Genomic DNA, 17,879 nt, shown 5'->3' on the forward strand with positions numbered 1-17,879 from the left:
CCTAGGAGAGTCATAGAGACCCAGTTATTTGCTGGACAGTGTAAAGATCTGAACTCAGAACTGAAGTGAAATTATCCTGTTTTTTTTTTAGTTTTAGTGATTACTCAAGCAGTAGCATTCTGAATCAGCTGCCGCTATTTGATTGATTTATGCCGCACACTTGTAACTAAGCTGTCAAAATAATCCAGGTTACAGAAGACAAATGCATCTATCACTTTTTCTCAAACACTCACATTAGTCCTTTGATTATTGAAATATTCTTGAGCTGTTCGAAAGCTTACTTTATAATTAACTTGATGTGGAAATTTAGAACCACAACCTGTCCAATATGACAGGTTTATGGCTTGGCTTGGTCTGTGATTAGTTCTTGCTCTGTTGCCATGCAAACAAAAACTGATTCTATCAGGAAACAAAATGACACAAAGAGAACAGGAAGCACCAGAAAAAAACTATGCTTCCTGACATGCTTGACACATAAAATGTGTGCTGTCATGAGACATATTATTTTTCTACACACAGACTGGCTATCACAAAGAACTGAATAGAATGTAGAATCTTATATCTTTATTCTCATTATACATGTACAACAAAGTTTGCTAAAATCCTTTTAGTGCAAAACACACATCATGCCACCAGTCAACCCATTCTACAAGTATTCATTCATTCATTAATTCATTCAAGGTTTTTCCCTTTACCTCACATCTTCTTCAGAACTTGTACACGCACATTCCTTCATGATATGGTAAGTTGGGAATGGGAAAAAAAGGACAAAATTCATCATAAAACAGGCAATTTCTCAGGGCTTGCTTTATGATATTCTTTTTTAGAAGTAGTTTGTCTTTAGGCTTTCATAAGCCTTTTATGAAAAATGTTTTTTCATGCTGTACATGTTGTTCTATGTAAATCTTTAAGGGCAGTTGTGCTTTGTCCGTAACAGCACAACTGAAATGGCTGTTTTGATAGTTAGAGATCTCTACACTTTTCTTAGAATCTTGCACCAGTTTTCAAAACTAAGTGTTAGTTGCAATTCATATGTGTCAAATTGGTTTTACCCTTGACTTTGTATGCAGCCGCACTAAAATTAATTTTGCATTTAGCCTGAACTTCTAAGAGCTACAAGAGCAAATCCCAGTCATTGTGATTAGATATACATTAGATCCATCAGATTAATGCTGAAGATACAACCAGAGCTGTCTTATTATATTGATAATGGGATCTTAAATGTTGATTAGTCCTAAAAATGGGTTTAACATATCTGTTATGTGTTTAAATTGGGAGGGTCACAGTTTGACATCACGGATTTTAATTAACTGCAACAAGAATGTGCTGTCAGCCTTATTAAACTGTATGTAGTTAACTGTGTCAGCATCCAGCATGGAGCTGAAATTAACCTTCATTTAGACAAAATTTCCAGCACCAAATGGGATCCTCTTTTATTCAGTGCCTTTTTTGAAGGGGGGGGGTGTCAAAAGTGTCTATTTCAGCATTGAGAGACATTGCAGAGGGATGTTTTGCTGTGACTTTAACTGCACAGCACATACTCTCACATTAACAGCTGTGATGTCTCCCACAGCGCTCCGACTGGCTTCCAACTGCTGATGATTCATTAACAGACTCTGCTGGAGGTGAAGCAGCATTTCTTTGTGTTAAGGAACTGTCTGTTCCCTACAATATGTGGTGTGTTGTTGTGTAATTTCACACAGAAATGTACACAGCTGAACTTCATCATGAAATCTTGTACAATCAGAAGAAGTGCTACAAGGTTTCTGCTCACGTCTGTCTGGGCTGTTTTTATATGTATGCTTGCACTGTGAAACTCAACCTGCCCTCCACAATATTAAGTCCACCTAGCGAATGAAAATGTAAAATCTTGTCACATAACTTAATCACCTCCCCTCAGTCTCAAAATCCATGGCTAAACACAAACTTTAGGTCCCTGATTGTGTTGAAGAATGACATTACCTGTTGTATTATGTGTTTTTTCAAGAGTCACATGTTGGCTTAAATGCAACATACAGCCTCAGGATGGTCAGTGCAGTAAAACTTCTCAACAACTGCTATTATTTCAGCCACTTACATCCCACTCGAAATTAGTTCAACTAGATTTCTTATTAATCACAAAACACCTGCTTTCCTTTGTGTTTGAGTAATGAACCACCATGTTCAAATAAAGAGCTGAATTCAGCAAACCATTGTTGTTTGTTGAAAGGTTGGATTGAACCAGAATAGAAAGGATTTCAGCAGAGCTCTCTTTGAGGAGGAACTACATAAGGAGGACAGCAGAGAGGTTAGAAGAATTGCTGCAAGTGACAGTTTTGGAAGCCGCTGACTAAAGAAACTCACTTGCTTCCAAGAGTCCTCTATAATGACCTTTGAAGGATAAAGCCCAAGGATAGACAACAGCACAAGTACAAACAACAGTACAATTCTCCAACTTTTTTTAAAAGACTGCCTTCAAATTAAAGAAGGTAAGCATGTAAAGTTTAGAGTAGTAACAATGCAGAAAGAACATAGTACTGTGTTGAGACCTTCATCCATTTTTGTCTCAAATGCATCGTGTCATTTATCTCATGTACCTCCTACAGTCAATTTAGAATCACAAATTAAGTACCCAGAGAGGATCTGGCAGGGGGAGAATACATAAACTTAAATTAGAAACCAGGAGCCTTTCTGTTTTTAGGAGATAACCTCCACACCACCGTGGAGCCGTCGTGTAGGGTTTAACATTTCATTTTTCCACACAGAGTCATTTGGGAAGAAGTGACTGTAAAACAGCAAAACATCTTGAAATGGCTCTTGACTCATAAATTCACTATTTGACTCATTGGATCCAGAAAACGTTTGTCCTGAGGGGAAAGGGGAGCTAACAGGAAGTTGACCCAAAAAAGCAGAGGAGGAAATCAGCAAAAGCATGGCAGATGTTTTATTTATTTATTTGGTGTATGAAAGCTATTTTTAACCAGCGCAAAGGAAAAATATAATAATAAATTGGAAAAAATAACCAGGGCATTCGGTTCTCTAATAGATCTTGACACCTTTCGTGTGGGAGACATGGGTTCACACATGGGTTCCCCTGCATGAAAGGTACTACCTCCAGTAGGGATCCTTAAGCAAGGCCCCCTTACCCTTTCTGCCTTCCTGTAAGTCGCTTTCGATTAAAGCGTCTGCCAAAATGCATAAACATAAACATCTGTGGACCACTCATCTCTGTGCTGTGATAGTGGCAGTTCACAACAATTAGTAACCTACTAATATTAGTGATTCACCACTTGTGGACCCATTTGTAAATCATGTGGTTTAACAGTGATCGTAGTCTGAACTCTTTCCCAATTCGAGATTTTTTTGTTGTTGTTTTTGTGCATGTCTGATTTCGATTTAGAAAGTCCCAGGAAAGGAGTCTGCAATTTGGAAAAAAACTGAATTATTCATAGGTCAAAGTTCACATCCTCTACGCTGTATTTGGTTGTAAATACCACAGTAACCATACCAACTCCCCACAACTTCCTCTTTACTTCTTTACAGTGTGGAGGATGGTTTCGGTACCCGCTGCCCATGGCGACATATGTTGGCTCATACCCTGTTTCTCCCTCTCTTCCTGTCATCACAGGAAGTCCCCCATTTCAGGACATCAAAATAAAAGCACTGCATGCTGACCTTTTTTTTTTTCTTTCAGGGAGAAAAACAACATCCTGAACATACTCACTGAAACACACACACATCTACAGCTGTCTTCCTGCTTACCTCTGTCTCTCATACACATCCTCCATCTTCCTTCTTTGAAGAAGTAACCCTTTTTGAGGGTCTCCGTGACACCGACATCTTATGAAATCACACAAAAGTTAACTGGATGGTGCAAATTTTGAGGAGGTCTTGAGATATAAGATTATCCAGGGAGCCACATTAAAGGGAGACGCACTAAGTTGAAATAAACCAGAATCATCCTTTGAACGTGATGTTTGCCTGATTGTTTTCTTGACAACACCTCCACTGTTCATTCATCTCTTCTGAACAACGAGGAACTCTTCTCAACCAGCTGACAGCTGCGCTCAGTGTGTGTGAATGTGCGTTTGTCGACAATTTCCATAGTAACCAGCTCCCAGAACCCCTATCCCACTGTTTATTTTCTTGGCTAAAATAAACAAACAGGATGTGAGATAGAATGGCAGGAATGGGACGTCCTGTAAGGGAAGAGCTGCAAGTACGTTATTGATCTGGTCCAGTCAGAAAGCGGAGCAGCAGTGAAGTCACTTCCTGCCAGCTCAGCTCAACGGCAATTTCTTTCTATTCAGAAAAAAAAAACAGCTTAATCTGCAGTGAGTGGACGGAAAAGAAAGACATCACACACTCACACACACACATACACATGGTGTGAGCATCCTGCATTTACTCTGATGAAGATTTTTTTTCTCCCAATCACGACATCGACTAAGTTGTTGTTGTTGTAATTGTGGTTGCCAGTAGCAATTTTGACATCAGTAGATAGAACATCTGTCATAACTGGAGGCATCACAGACCCACAATGCCTTTGGAGCGAAACAGCTGTTCTGTCCAAGGGCAAGAGCCTTGAAAATAGAGGCAGGGAAATCTAGACAGTCTCTTGTCGTAACACGATAACAGAAATTGCAGCTGAATTTGATTTTAAAGCCCCTCAAAGTTCTAATTAATCACAGATCACACACAGCCTTACACAACACAAGGCAACTGCTTCATCGTTTGCCCGGAAATTTAACAGTGCTACAAAAGCACAACTTGTCCCCACATTGTCTGTTGTGTCATTAAATTATTATTCAAGTCATAGTCCTTATTTAACCAGGAATAATTCTAATTGAAATCCGAGGTCTCTTTTGCAAAAGTGTCCTGGTCAAGGTAGCAGCATCAGAATGGTTACAACACATACAGACGTTTGAGAAATCCATCAGAATTATACACAATTTACATAAAAATTAAAGTGACATTGAGAGTACTCTCATAAATCTTTAAACCAGGAAAACTTTATCAAAGTGGCTTTAATCAGGATTTTCTTATTGAGTGACTGACAGATCTCTGAAAAGCCGCATCGAGCTGCAGACAGTCAAAGTTGGCTTAACAAGACATTTGCTTATTTCGTCCAGGGGTCATAAAAAAAACTAAGCCAAGATAGGGTGTTTCAAAATAAAACAGGAAATGACAAAGAAGAACTGATGCAAAAAAAAAAGTTTCAGTACAAACTGCAAGAAAATCTCATCCATCTCAATCAGCCGAGCACTTACAGAGAAGGGGTCAGCTCAAATGTGACGAATACAAATCAGGACATACAGTGTGTTTGTGTGTGAATACCATTCCTAATTAAGATTTAAATTTGTACTTCCTGTCTAGAGTTACTTAAGCGACCGTGGGAGAGACTGGGAGTGTGTTGCATTGTATAGCAACACACAAATGCACACAAATCCCTGTTCACACAAGCTGCTGGGAATCAGCAGCAGTAAATTCTTGCCACACGGTGGATTTAAAAATGTTCCGTAACTCTGCAGCGGTAGCTGCGAAGCAGAACCTCTGCTGGACATGTTCTGGTGAGCAGAAACAGGAAACAATAAAATAAACAGAACGGTCTGCATGCATTGTTGGTGTTTCAACCCTATTGTTCTGTTTTGTCCCAGATCTGACAAAGCTAACTGTACTAATGATGAAGAGGCTAACACGCACACACATACACACAGTGCGGCGGTTTGTTGTTGGACAGCAGAATGGAGCTCTGTTGTCACATCTGCAGCTCTTTGCATTTTCTTCATACACAGGCCGAAGGTTATTCCACCACTGGGAGGTCAAAGGTCAGAGGTCGTCTCCTCCTCACCCAACGGCTGCTTTTCCTCCTCCTCGTCTCTGATGTCTTACAGCTTAAACTTGAGTCTCAGCATGACTGTAGTTTGTGCTGCTCTGTGAGGAAACAAAGAACTTTTTCTTCCTATCAGTGGAGAGCAGAATTAGTAAACATTATGTATTATCAGTACATTCTCAGAGGCAGTGTGCATCAATTCAGAGCAAAGTTAACAGACTTTCTCCATCATCTTTCAACTTGTCCCTCAGTTTGTTCATTAACAAGATTAGTCTTTTGGCTTCCAGTGTCTTTTTAGTTCATACTCATTCAATATAATCTTCATAATAATAATAGGGTAACTTCACAAGTCATGAAACAAATCGACTGTTTAGGGTCCTCTGTCATGACCCTGACAAATTCCAGTGTCGTATTTGTCCAGTCAATGTCTTTAGACCGTCGCCCTAAACAACTGGTCTAAAATAGTTGGAAAAATCCCAGTTTTTTACACTAGTGGAATTTTTTTAAAATAATAAGGCTGGTGTTAAGGCTTGACTGGAGATGCTCATTCATGCTTCTATTTCATCTCGTTTAGATTACCGTAATGCACTCTTTACTTTTCTTAATCAAAAATAAATAAATCAACGTCAAATAGGGCAAAATGTGGCAGCCGGGCTCTTAACTCAGAACCAACAGAAGAGCACATGTGACCCCAGTTTTTATCATTTCTTTTTGATTACCAGTTAAATTCAGAATGAGATATAAAATCTAAATCTTAATCTTAATAGCGTTTTTGGCTCTGCAAAGTCAAGCCCCTCAATGTATTTCTGAAATGTTAAAGCAATACTCTTCAACTAGAACTCATGTAATCAGGGATTCTTAGCTGTTCCCCACATCCAATTTAAACCTTGGGGGGGGGGTTGTTCCTTTTAAGCAGTTGTACCTCAGCTATGGAACCTATGGACTTGTTCAATTTGGAGGAAATAATTCTAAAAAAGGCACATGAAGCACTCTTCTCGATCACGTTGGAACTAGGTTGAGAGTTGTACAGGTTTGGATGATTGGTTAGATGGCTTTCTCTGACAGCAAGTCTGCTTACTGCTGTATTTCATAGCAACCAAGTAATACGAATAAGAGGGAACCTTTGTATGCCTGGAAAATCAGCCCCATAGCAGGTGTAACTACTGCATTAACCTGTACTGAAATTAAATTAAATGAGACACCATGTTCTGGATCAGGCCTGTTCCATTGTCATCCAGTAAAACAAAGATGCTGGGTTCCATCCAAATAGTCAAACAAATTAACAAAAACAATGAACAACACCTTCTCTCACCTTTTCCCAAGCACTTTTCCTTGACCTCAATAGAAACTACAAATGTTCAGTAAATATTCAACAAAAAGTGCTTTAGATACTCAATCTAATGCGATCTTATCACACTATATTATATGGAATATTAGTTTATTATCAAGGTTTGTGATTTAAAAAAAGAAAAACAGAATAAAAAGAGAACATCCTCGTGTGATCTTATTATTATTATTACTATTACTATTATTATTACTATTACTATTATTCACAATAATCACAGTTAGTATAACTGGATGAAAACAATGAAGACTGCATTCACAAGGAATTGTGGGACAGAACAATCTCCTTTCTTTTATAAAGGATGGTCCATTGTATCCTTTGCAAAAGGAAAAAAACAACTTAAGTATTTTTAGCTCCTTAGTATTTGGATAATTCAAACAGCTCTTGTCATGGCTACTGCTTTGATACTTTTGGGTCATTTCACTCAATGATGAAGGTTCCTTGGGAAACTAGACTATTCAACCTGGACCCTGGACCTGCAAAGTTGAAGTGGCCAAAGAAACACTACATACTACTGCATTTTGAACCCCACAAAGATTTCTTTCTGGATCATCATCATCAGTTGACAGTACTTGAACATCTACTTAAAACATCATCAATAATTCAAAAGAAAAAGAAAAAATTTAAACTGAAAATATTCTTCTTACCTGTTGGTATTTACAGTTGGTAATACTGTTGTAATAATTTGTTCTTGTTTGGTATCACTATTTCTTCCTTTATTTCTTCTGTTTTGGTCTGTAACAGTCCATTTTTTTAAAGGCTTCTATACAAATTGTGTTGTTTTTATCATCCTACACCGCATAACAGTGCTATCTGGAGGGCCATCGCGCTTCAATGCACAATACTTTACAATACCATCAAGATTCATGGCTCAACAATAACACCATGTCTGCCTCACAATGCCATCAAAATGAAACAACATAAAAGGTCAATAAAGAAGTCTTTGATCTCAGAGGAATAAAATGAAGAAAACAATAAAGGACATAACCAGAATATGCGTGTGGGTGTGCAGTAATATGCATGTTTTACCTGTGGGACTGTGTAAAACAATGCAGCATCCCAATAACTGAACCATATATTTATCACCTGCTGTGTAAGCCCTGCTTGTGTGCTTGCTCTCATTAATCACAGCGACGTTGTTCCTCCAGCAGGACGCTCTGATCTCAGGAGGGTAACCATCTGTAGCTTAACACCTCTATTGCTGCGGTGAGACGAAACAAATTGGACTGAACGCATTAAACACCTGAATTGATAAAACGCTGACCTGCCAGAGGGAAATCTTAAGCAGTCATGTGCCGAATTTTGATTTTTCCACCAGATTTATTTACTGATAGAAAAAAAAACATCCAAACTAGAGTGCAACTCTGTACACACAAAATAAATCTTCAAGGAAAACCGCAGTATGGTACAATTTCTTCATGCAGAGCAGTTCAGCTGTCAGAATACACAGCTACAACGGCAACTGCATTCAGACACAGCACTGCGAAAGTCAGTTGATCAACAAAGTCTCAAACAGGTAATCTTCTGAAGATCTTCTATCTGATACTTGTGAGATCAGCTCAGTTTGAACCAAACTGAACCCACACACTGACTTCACAGGAGCTGCACTGCTTGCACAGTCCAACCCCAAAAAATTAGCTAGTGACCTTCAGAGAAAGTGGCCTCAGACCCGTGACGGGAACACCTGCTCGACACATGGTTCACAGGACAACCAGGACCCAACTAATCTGTTCAAGGACCCATCAGCAGTTTGTGGCTCACCATTCTAGAAAGAATCAAGGAGAATCTGGCTGTTTCATCGGCATCATCCACCTCTGAAACAGTGAAACAACAATTAAAACAGTTTTTGAGAGTTCTGAACACTGCACAGCTGTGGCTCCGCTATGAAAGTTCAGTGGCTGTGTGTTCTACTTCTTCTTCCTCTTTGGTGTTGTATTACTGCCATCTTCTGGTAATATTTAATTTCTCATTCCTGGTCTCTGTTCTCACCTGTTTTATGTGACTTATTATATGATAATTCCCATTGTGCTAATAACATTTTATACCTTACACTTTCACTCTGGTTTTCTGAGACTCAAAAATACTTGGCTTCCCAGATCACCCATAAAAGCTGCAAGCAACATGAAAACAACCTCTTCTGTCCTGTGCCTCTTCTATCCACACATTAAGTCTTCCTCCAACAAAAAAAATGCTCAGTATCCTTCCAGAATGCATTTGAGTAAATACAAATGAAGATGTTTCCGACAGCTCAACTGCTTTGCTGCTTATAATTCTCCAACAAAATCCATTTTAAATTTGTGATCATTTACAGTATACATCACCATTTTTTATAATAAATCCTTTTATTATTTATATAATTATTTTCTTATGATATTTTTCAGTATCATTTAATAATTTTAGCCTAAAAACCTACTTAAAACAATCAATGATAAATGCTCTGGAAAAAACACTATCTAGCATTATATCATAATGAAACATTTTCCAAAAACAAAATCTAAATTCATTTTTGCACTCATTATTCTAATCATTCCATACTCAGAATTGGGGAAAATATTACTTATCATTATCAATATTATCAAACAAGCTTACTATCTTTATAATAACTGCAACTCTTGACTTTAGGTCAAACGTGTAGGGTACTATCCTCATTTTTAACCAGTTGAACAATCACACCGCTGAAGTTTTGCCTCTATTTCCCATCAGCCCCCTCGGTCATTTCTCCGGAAGAAAACCTCTGCTGTTCCTTTGCACTTCCTCTTTCCGTCAACGGAGTTTAGGTAGGATGGCTACTTTCTGGTCCTCTTGTTAACATCACTACTTAATCTAGAGTTTTCTTGGTCATCCACTTCAAACTAACACATGTAAATGCACAGAATATATATAGTAACATAACCTGATGGGTATTTTAATAGCAAATTTGTGTTTTAAGCTTTTATTTGAGGTTGTGTCTGCGCTTGGTGACATGGCGCACCATCAGCGGTGTGATAACAGCTAAAAGGCCGGTAACCGCTACTCATAGGCGCATTTGTTTGTTTTACAAACTGTTTAGCAAAAAGAGACAGAATTGAAGCCTTACGTAAGTGTGAAATGTTAAAAATATCAGCTCTGCGGCAGAACGTAAACCACGGCCAAGAGTTGCCTCATCTGACTGCCAAGAAGTTATACGGGCTAGCTGTTAGGCTAACTATAGCGACATCATGTTGAGTTACACTGGCTTCCTGCACAGTGTCAAACCTTCACGAAAGGGTGATTTAAGTTGTCCTACATAACAAATGCTGGGTTTTTATATTTTGTTTGCTGCCCACGAGGCTCTAATTGAACAAACTAACCATAAGCCATTAGAATTTTGCATGTTAATGAGCCTCAAATTGTAAGCTTACCTGCTGAAGGTATGTTTAGCCTTGTTTGCCTTTGAGTAGTCTGCAGCTTGAGTGCTTGTTAGAAGTTATTTTGAAATGGTCATATTGGCAGTACTGTGACATCACCATCCAAAAGTTGGTTAGTTACATATGATCCTGTTTTCTGTTTCAGTACACGATGGGACGTGTGATCAGGGGACAGAGAAAAGGTGCGGGCTCCGTGTTCAAAGCCCACGTCAAGCACAGGAAAGGTGCTGCTAAACTCCGTCATATTGACTTCGCTGAACGTCATGGTTACATCAAGGGGATTGTGAAGGTGAGTGACCCACCCACCAGACTAAAGTCCCTGTGGTTCACGACGTTTTCAGTGTTGACTTGTTGGTTTTGCTCTGTCAGGACATCATCCACGACCCCGGCCGTGGCGCTCCTCTGGCCAAAGTGGCCTTTCGTGACCCGTACCGGTTCAAGAAGAGGACAGAGCTCTTCATCGCCGCTGAGGGCATCCACACTGGACAGTTCATCTACTGTGGCAAGAAAGGTAAGACGCTTGGCAGCGTCCTAGCTGTTTGGAGCCTACACTGTTGTCTTTGATCTTTTCACAACGTGATACTAATGAGAAAAGATGAATCAAGCTTTTTGAGTTTTCGTACGCAAGTTGCCTGCTCCGTGTTGTGAGAAAAAGCACCGAGAAGCTTTTTAACAGCACAGTACACACGCTGTGTTATGGTCACGTAAACCAGACAACAGGTTGTTTTCTCCGCTGTATTAATAGAAAATAGTAAAATGTGTCATTTAAATTTGCGGTGCATTTTGCACCGTTTGCTTTTAGACTTTCAACGTCAGATTTTTCACTCGGGGCCAGTTTTTGCTGTCTGCGTCCTCAAGAGTTCACGGCTGTTGCCAATTTCTCAGAGGATTTCAATCTGATTCGACTACATGAACGAGTAAGTGACTGCCATGAGAGTTATGTCGTGTTTTTAAAGATAGGCTGCGTCAAAAATATCATCCTTGCATTTGCTCCCCGTGGGGGATCCCGAGGCGTTCCTGGACCAGATGGGATATACAAAACCTCCAGCATGTTCGGGGTCTGCCCCGGGGTCTCTTCCCAGTTGGATGGGCCTGGGAAAACTCGACTGAACCACCTTAGCTGATTCTGACTTTGCTGCAAAGGAACGGCTGCTCTACTCTCTGAGCTTCCCCTCCCCATTTGTAAGGCTGACCACAGCCTTCTTCAGAAGACCTCCTTCTTTAAGCCACTACCCAAATCTCAAGACCTTTTATATGTCACAAAGTGCCACTAATGTGGAACTTGGTCATTTGTCCTGAGAGCTGAGCAGCAGCACAAACAAGAAGTAGACTAAATGTGATGGCTAAATTCGTTAAATCCCGGTCTACCTACAAAGATTAAAAGGAGTTGGTGACATTTCTGGCTTGAATCTGGATCTATCCTGTTAGGAGGTGGATGATGACATCGGTTGATCATTCGTGAAAACATGCTTTACTCTTAATGATTATTTTTGAGCAGTCAAGGAGCTGTTGCGTGTGACTTGGTAAGATCAGTAGTGAAGTTGAAAGGGTGACTGTGAAGCTGAAGAGTTGTGATACGGTGAGCCATGACACATGAAGTGAAATCTCATTTTGTAGCACCCGTTGGTCTCTGTTGGCTTTTTTAACTTGTGTATGCGGCCTTATTGTCTGTAGCAGGCCCAATGTACAGCTGCTCCTGTGTTAAAAGACATGTTCACCCAAGCTCCAGTTGCAGATCTGTCAGTATTGCAGTGTCATTTTACTAAAAAAAAAATATATATATATTATTTTTTTATATATATATATATATATATAAGAATATTTGGTTTTTAGTCATTTAAAGTTTGACAGAAGATTTCCTTGATATTTAAGTATTCCATTGGTAAGAATGAACTACATGCGCTTCAGCCTGTTAATTTTAAGCTGTCAGCAGTTTTTCTAACGGGATGAAATTGATCAGGACTGAATGGAAGTCTGTTTAGTTGGCTGTGTCTCATAAAAACTCTGCCCTCCAGCTCAGCTGAACATCGGCAATGTTCTGCCCGTTGGCACGATGCCTGAGGGCACCATCATCTGCTGCCTGGAGGAGAAGCCCGGTGACAGAGGCAAGCTGGCCCGTGCGTCAGGAAACTACGCCACCGTCATCTCCCACAACCCTGAAACCAAGAAGTCCAGAGTCAAGCTGCCCTCGGGCTCCAAGAAAGTCATCGCCTCTGCCAACAGAGCCGTCGTGGGTAAGAACCCGGCTGGTTGACGTCTGCTGTGAAAGGAGGCTGTGCAGGCAGAATGTGACCATCTCTGCTCTTCTGTTGAAGGTGTGGTCGCTGGTGGCGGTCGTATTGACAAGCCCATCCTGAAGGCCGGTCGTGCCTACCACAAGTACAAGGCCAAGAGGAACTGCTGGCCACGTGTCCGTGGTGTGGCTATGAACGTAAGTAAACGCTGTCCAAAATCAATCAGGATAAGATCCAAAAAACTGGATACAAAAGAGCCCTCAATGTTTTTCTGAGAGAGATAAATATGTAAATATTTGTTTTTCCCTTGTCATTTTCCTGCAGCCTGTTGAGCATCCCTTCGGTGGTGGTAACCATCAGCATATTGGCAAACCCTCAACAATCAGGAGGGATGCACCTGCTGGTCGCAAGGTCGGTCTTATTGCTGCCCGCCGTACAGGCAGACTGCGTGGAACAAAGACCGTCCAGGAGAAGGAGAACTAAACTTGACTGTCTTGTTAATAAACATGTTCCAAAACCATCTCTTTGCTGGCTTCCTTTGAGTCTATGTACACACAAATGACCCAAGTTTCAGTACAATCAATTACAGCAACGATTAAGTAATAGTTTGTATTGTAAAGATTTGTCTTAGGTGTCAACCTAACTGGCAGCAGGTGATTATATAAAAGCTCAAAACAGATATGTTGTCCTGATGTGTGCTAAAAAACAAACTGGTTTCCTGTCCTTAGTGCACACAATCGGAATGTTTTGGTGGAATGAAGTTAATCCAGCCTTAAACTTGACTTGAAATCTCACCCTGAAGCATAGAAGCAGTGTGGAAAGTTGCTCTTCTGGCCTTTTCTTTAATCTCATGAGTCGACTTGCTGTTTTTTTTTTTTTTTTACCCATCGTATCAGATGTGGATAACCTCATTGGAGCAGCATCCGATCAATGCTTTCAGAAGTGTGTGGTCCATTAAACCCCACTCAACCGGCGAATTTCTTCATTCCAAATCCAAAAGCTTATCGCAGTAACCACTTCCGAACACTAGAGGGTCCGTGCTGCAGGACTGTAGAATATGCAACAACACGCGAGTCCCTTCAACTCAAAACACAAAGCAGGATTACTTGCTCTGAGTGTGTTTGACACTGAAAAATTGTTCCACTGGGGATGTTGGTCCAGGTTTTTTTTTTTTTTTTAAGGTGTAACAAGTCAAAATGTGAAAAGCTAAAACTTGGGAATGGCAAATGTAGAAACAAAGCAAAAATGAAAAGATAATTGTGTTCACTGATGACACAAGCAACTTGATGCTTGAAGAAGACAAAAAAAAGTTCAAATTTGAACTTTTCACACAATGTCATGGCAATATAAGCTTGTATAATAACAGGAGTCGTTAGCTTCCAGAGGAGAAAGCCTCAATTAACAAGACACGCAGGCAAGATTCCATGTTCTTTATTTGCTAAGGGCGCAATGCTTTTTTTTTTGTTATATTTCTGTGCACAAAAAACCTCACAAAGTGAAAGTCCACATCGCGACTGTAGCTCCAGAATTCAACGTCACACCATGGCCAAAACAAAAGTCGGCAAAAAACAGGGCGCAGAACTCTGTACAGTCAATATCTTCTTTAAAAATAACACAAGGACAAAAATGTTCCTCTTAAATCAAATTCTATTTTTTTTTTAGTGAAATACAACAAAATAAATTCTATAAAATAAGAGCAAAATATTTAAATATAATACGGTGGGCAGAATATTTTCATTTGCAGGAGTATTTGGTATGTTTTTAGACAAAAAGGAAAAAAAAAAAAAGAAATTTTCCAAAAAAAAAAAAAATACACGCATTCAAGTTACCAATTAAATACAGTATTTACTGATGTTTACCTTTTTTTACTCCTACAGAATTACAAGTTAGCTCAGGTTGCAACATGACTAACCAGCTGCTATTCTTAGGGTAAAACCCTGCTGTTGGGACCTTCTGCGTAGAGTGAAGGTGGGGTGGGGGGGGTGGCGGGCAGGGGTCTCGCTGCTGCCCAAGATCCCCCCCGAACTGCAGCCAGATGCCAACCCGACCGGCTCCACGTCAGAGAGGGAGCCAATGAGCAACAAGTCTGTCTACAACTAGGCTCTATGGAAGAGACAGAAGCAAACCACATAGTCTATAATACACCAGATAGCCCAGTGCAGCAATCCTGTTGCATATGTGTTCATTTTTTTCTGAATTCCTATAAATGAAAGCTAAGCTGTCTGACCCACCAAAACCGACTGCCAAATGTGAAGTTGGAGGATTATAATGTGCAATTGAAAAGCCACTTTTACATTGGTTCAAAGTATCGCCCTCATTTTGACAGGGTAGATGAGTAGAAAACAAACAAACAAACAAAACAAAAAAACCTAAGGGTAACACCACCCCTCTGGAGATGTGGATTAAGAACAGCTTTAGGTTGTTATGATCACAAGTCTTCCCTTGGGCTACACTATTCTGGTGAGAAGCCATGCTAAATGTTACAGCATATTAACTAGAGCTTCGAAAAGGATTTGAATTAATTACCAGAACAAACGAACAAAAAAAAAAAAAAAGAAGAAGAAGAAAGGCAATGAGTTTCAGAACAATGTCGCATCACTGCTTTTTCACATCAACCAAACATCGTTAAAGTCCACCAAACCATTCCATTTCTCACTCTAAAACCAACCACAGCTCGTGAGTCGATTTGGCATTGGGTCATAAGGTTGCCAAGGAGCTTAAGAATAATAATATTATGATAATAACAATGCGTCCTTCTACAGTTGAATGACCAGATACCGTCCGATGGTAGAACAAACTTTACTGCTGAGCATGGGTGATAAAACAAGGAGGAGTTGTCTTCTTACAGTTTTTTTTTTGGGGACTTTTTCTTATTTATAATATCCATTTTGTTTCTCATAATATCTGCAACATCTCCCAACAGCAAACCACACAGAGTTATGCTACTGGGGGATCTGAACAGTCAAAAACATTAACATACTATGTACACCTTTTCGTCATGTAGACAAGCGCATCAGCATCGTCGGCTCTGGGTGAATTTTGTTTCTCTTTATCAGAACTCTTGTCCACTCTGTCGCCTCTGCAGCCGCCAGCAGGCCCCCTGTCGCACGGTCAGGCAGCTCCAGGCCAGGGAAGAGCACGGAGCCAGGAGAGGGGGGGGGGGGGGGGGGGGGGGGGGGGAGGCCTGGCTCTGCCGTGTCCTGGGGCCAGCGAGACAGAAACAGAGAGAAAGAAGGTGTCCGACGAGGAGCTCTGTTGACCGAAGGATGAGAGGAAGGAGAGCGGGACGATGGAGGCTCGAGGCACAGCAGAAGGGTTTGGGGGAGGTTACTCCTTAGGCGGGGCAGGCGCTGGGGTAGAGGCAGGGGTGGGGGCGACCTCCTCGGTGCCCTCCCAGTTCTCTTGTGCTCGCGGGCCTGAACCAGGAGTGGTACTGGGGCCTGGGGCAGGTGTCTGGGTCGGGCCCGGAGTTGGAGCAGTGGCAGGACCAGGGCGCTGGGGGTTGTTCATGTGCTGAGCAGCAGGCCCGGTGTACGGCTGCCCATGTGGGTGGTTGTTCTGTGTGGCAGAGGATGGGAAGAAAAAAAATAATAATCAGCGTGCGTTTCTGTGCCTTTTAACAAATGTTCTGGTCAAAACCAAAAATATTAACTTCATTAAAAGATAACCACAGCTTTTTAGTGTTTTAGGTAAGTGTGGGGCTGGAGGAATATTCACGTGTATCGGCAACAAATTCCTTTGATGAAAACTTGCCAAAGCAGACAGATTCTTGAAATGGCATTAATTAAAGAATCCTTTTTTTTTTTTGCAAGCCTTCAAGTTTTAGCATGTGGCATTGACCGTCTGACTCTGCTTGTCGAGCTTTGTTGACACGATTGTTTAAAATAAGGTGAGAAATCTTAAGAAAATATCTTCAACATACTGATCCAATAGTACTTGTGCTTCTCTACAGGAACTAAAATGATTCGAATAGATAAGTCTGCTCTGCTACTGCATTTCATCCTTCATTTATTCTTATCTATGCAAACCTTGTTGTATGCATTCTGTTCTATCAAACTATCCTTTAGCTGTAGAAGGCTTTTAAATCCCATATTGTAAAGAGTGGCGAGGCTTTGAGTTTTCAAACCATCGCAAGTGGGACGATGTTTGCAAGTGTTAAAGGGCTAAATCAAAATCTAATTTGTGAGGAGAAACGCACACAAGGCTGCCTGTGGTGTTGTATCATCAGAAACTGACAAGAAACTCGAGCCTCTGATGGTGTGAGCAGCCAGGTGCGAAATAACAGAAGATTTTTATGTATTGCCATGGTTACTGTCACTTTTAATGGACTTTTAATGTGACACTGGCTAGGGGAAATTGGCACCGCTTTCATGTTAATGCTCTCCTTTAATAGCTAAGAAAGAGCCACCAGGACAGCCTTTAAACACCACCGAGTGTCACGGCTGAGACACTACCTGCTGAAACTGAGTGGTTCCAGGAGAATGTGGGTACAGAGAGGTGTCCTCAGGTGGAGAGGAGTCTTGATCATCAGGTGCTTCCTGTTCATCTGGCTCCTAGAATGTAAGAGACCAATCAAACTGGAGTTTTTCCAAATCATTACAAAAGTAGGATCTTATTTATGCAAACAGAACACTGGGTATAATGCTAAGCTTTGGCATTTCAGTGTAAAACAGTGAGTTGGTTGCATGGGAAAGTCAATTTTCCTACTGTGACGTCAACTAAATGAGGTTTAAATTATATTACATTGAGTGTGTGGGTGGGACTTGTGCAGCTGCGAGCCTCCTCTCGAAAAACTTTGGAAATGGAACTAACGGAAAGGCCACATGCACCTCTCCACCGTGGAGTGCATTTTTCTGACAACCAGGCTCTCTGGAACTTGTGTTGCGCGTCATTGAAATCTCAGAAGTACGAGATCGACGCCAGCCTTATTTCACAAGTGTTGATTCTATAGCTCTGCTACAAGGTCAAGTGCACATGTAAACAGATGAGCTAATGAGCAACCCGTCACATATGAGAAGCTCGTGTTTTAACCATTTAATATTAAGCTGTAGACTGAAGTGAATTCTTGCTGACGACTCAGTTTTCTGATCCGATGTCAATAC

General features: G+C 40.7%; 2 protein-coding genes across 11 annotated transcripts in view; one reads left to right on the forward strand and one right to left on the reverse strand.

Annotated features, from left to right (window-relative positions):
- Positions 1–9,866: 9,866 nt before the first annotated feature.
- rpl8 (ribosomal protein L8) lies at positions 9,867–13,297 on the forward strand. The gene is made up of 6 exons (XM_072396574.1): positions 9,867–9,934; positions 10,689–10,832; positions 10,913–11,054; positions 12,559–12,777; positions 12,859–12,974; positions 13,102–13,297. The coding sequence occupies exons 2-6, from the start codon at positions 10,695–10,697 to the stop codon at positions 13,258–13,260; spliced, it is 774 nt and encodes a 257-aa protein (XP_072252675.1). The 5' UTR covers positions 9,867–9,934; positions 10,689–10,694; the 3' UTR covers positions 13,261–13,297.
- An 895-nt stretch (positions 13,298–14,192) lies between these two features.
- The window catches only part of usp9 (ubiquitin specific peptidase 9), a 34,168-nt gene continuing 30,481 nt past the window's right edge, over positions 14,193–17,879 (reverse strand). For all 10 annotated transcript variants that reach the window (XM_072396576.1, XM_072396583.1, XM_072396581.1 and 7 more), the window contains 2 exons: positions 17,232–17,330; positions 14,193–16,335 (listed from right to left, as the gene is read on the reverse strand). In XM_072396576.1, coding sequence (XP_072252677.1) covers positions 16,105–16,335; positions 17,232–17,330 — 330 coding nt within the window. In that variant the 3' untranslated portion in view covers positions 14,193–16,104. The remainder of the gene's footprint in view (positions 16,336–17,231; positions 17,331–17,879) is intronic.

The sequence above is a fragment of the Leuresthes tenuis genome, unplaced genomic scaffold (genome assembly GCF_036924035.1).
Source record: "Leuresthes tenuis unplaced genomic scaffold, fLeuTen1.0.hap1 SCAF_12, whole genome shotgun sequence".
Taxonomy (NCBI): Eukaryota; Metazoa; Chordata; class Actinopteri; order Atheriniformes; family Atherinopsidae; genus Leuresthes; species Leuresthes tenuis.

What these genes read in the sequence shown, in the direction of transcription:
- rpl8 (XM_072396574.1), top strand. Translation starts at nt 10,695, where the DNA reads ATGGGACGTGTGATCAGGGGACAGAGAAAAGGTGCGGGCTCCGTGTTC. An exon ending in ACATCAAGGGGATTGTGAAG is followed by an intron (nt 10,833 to 10,912) that starts GTGAGTGACCCA and finishes TTGCTCTGTCAG; the next exon opens with GACATCATCCACGACCCCGG. An exon ending in TCCGTGGTGTGGCTATGAAC is followed by an intron (nt 12,975 to 13,101) that starts GTAAGTAAACGC and finishes ATTTTCCTGCAG; the next exon opens with CCTGTTGAGCATCCCTTCGG.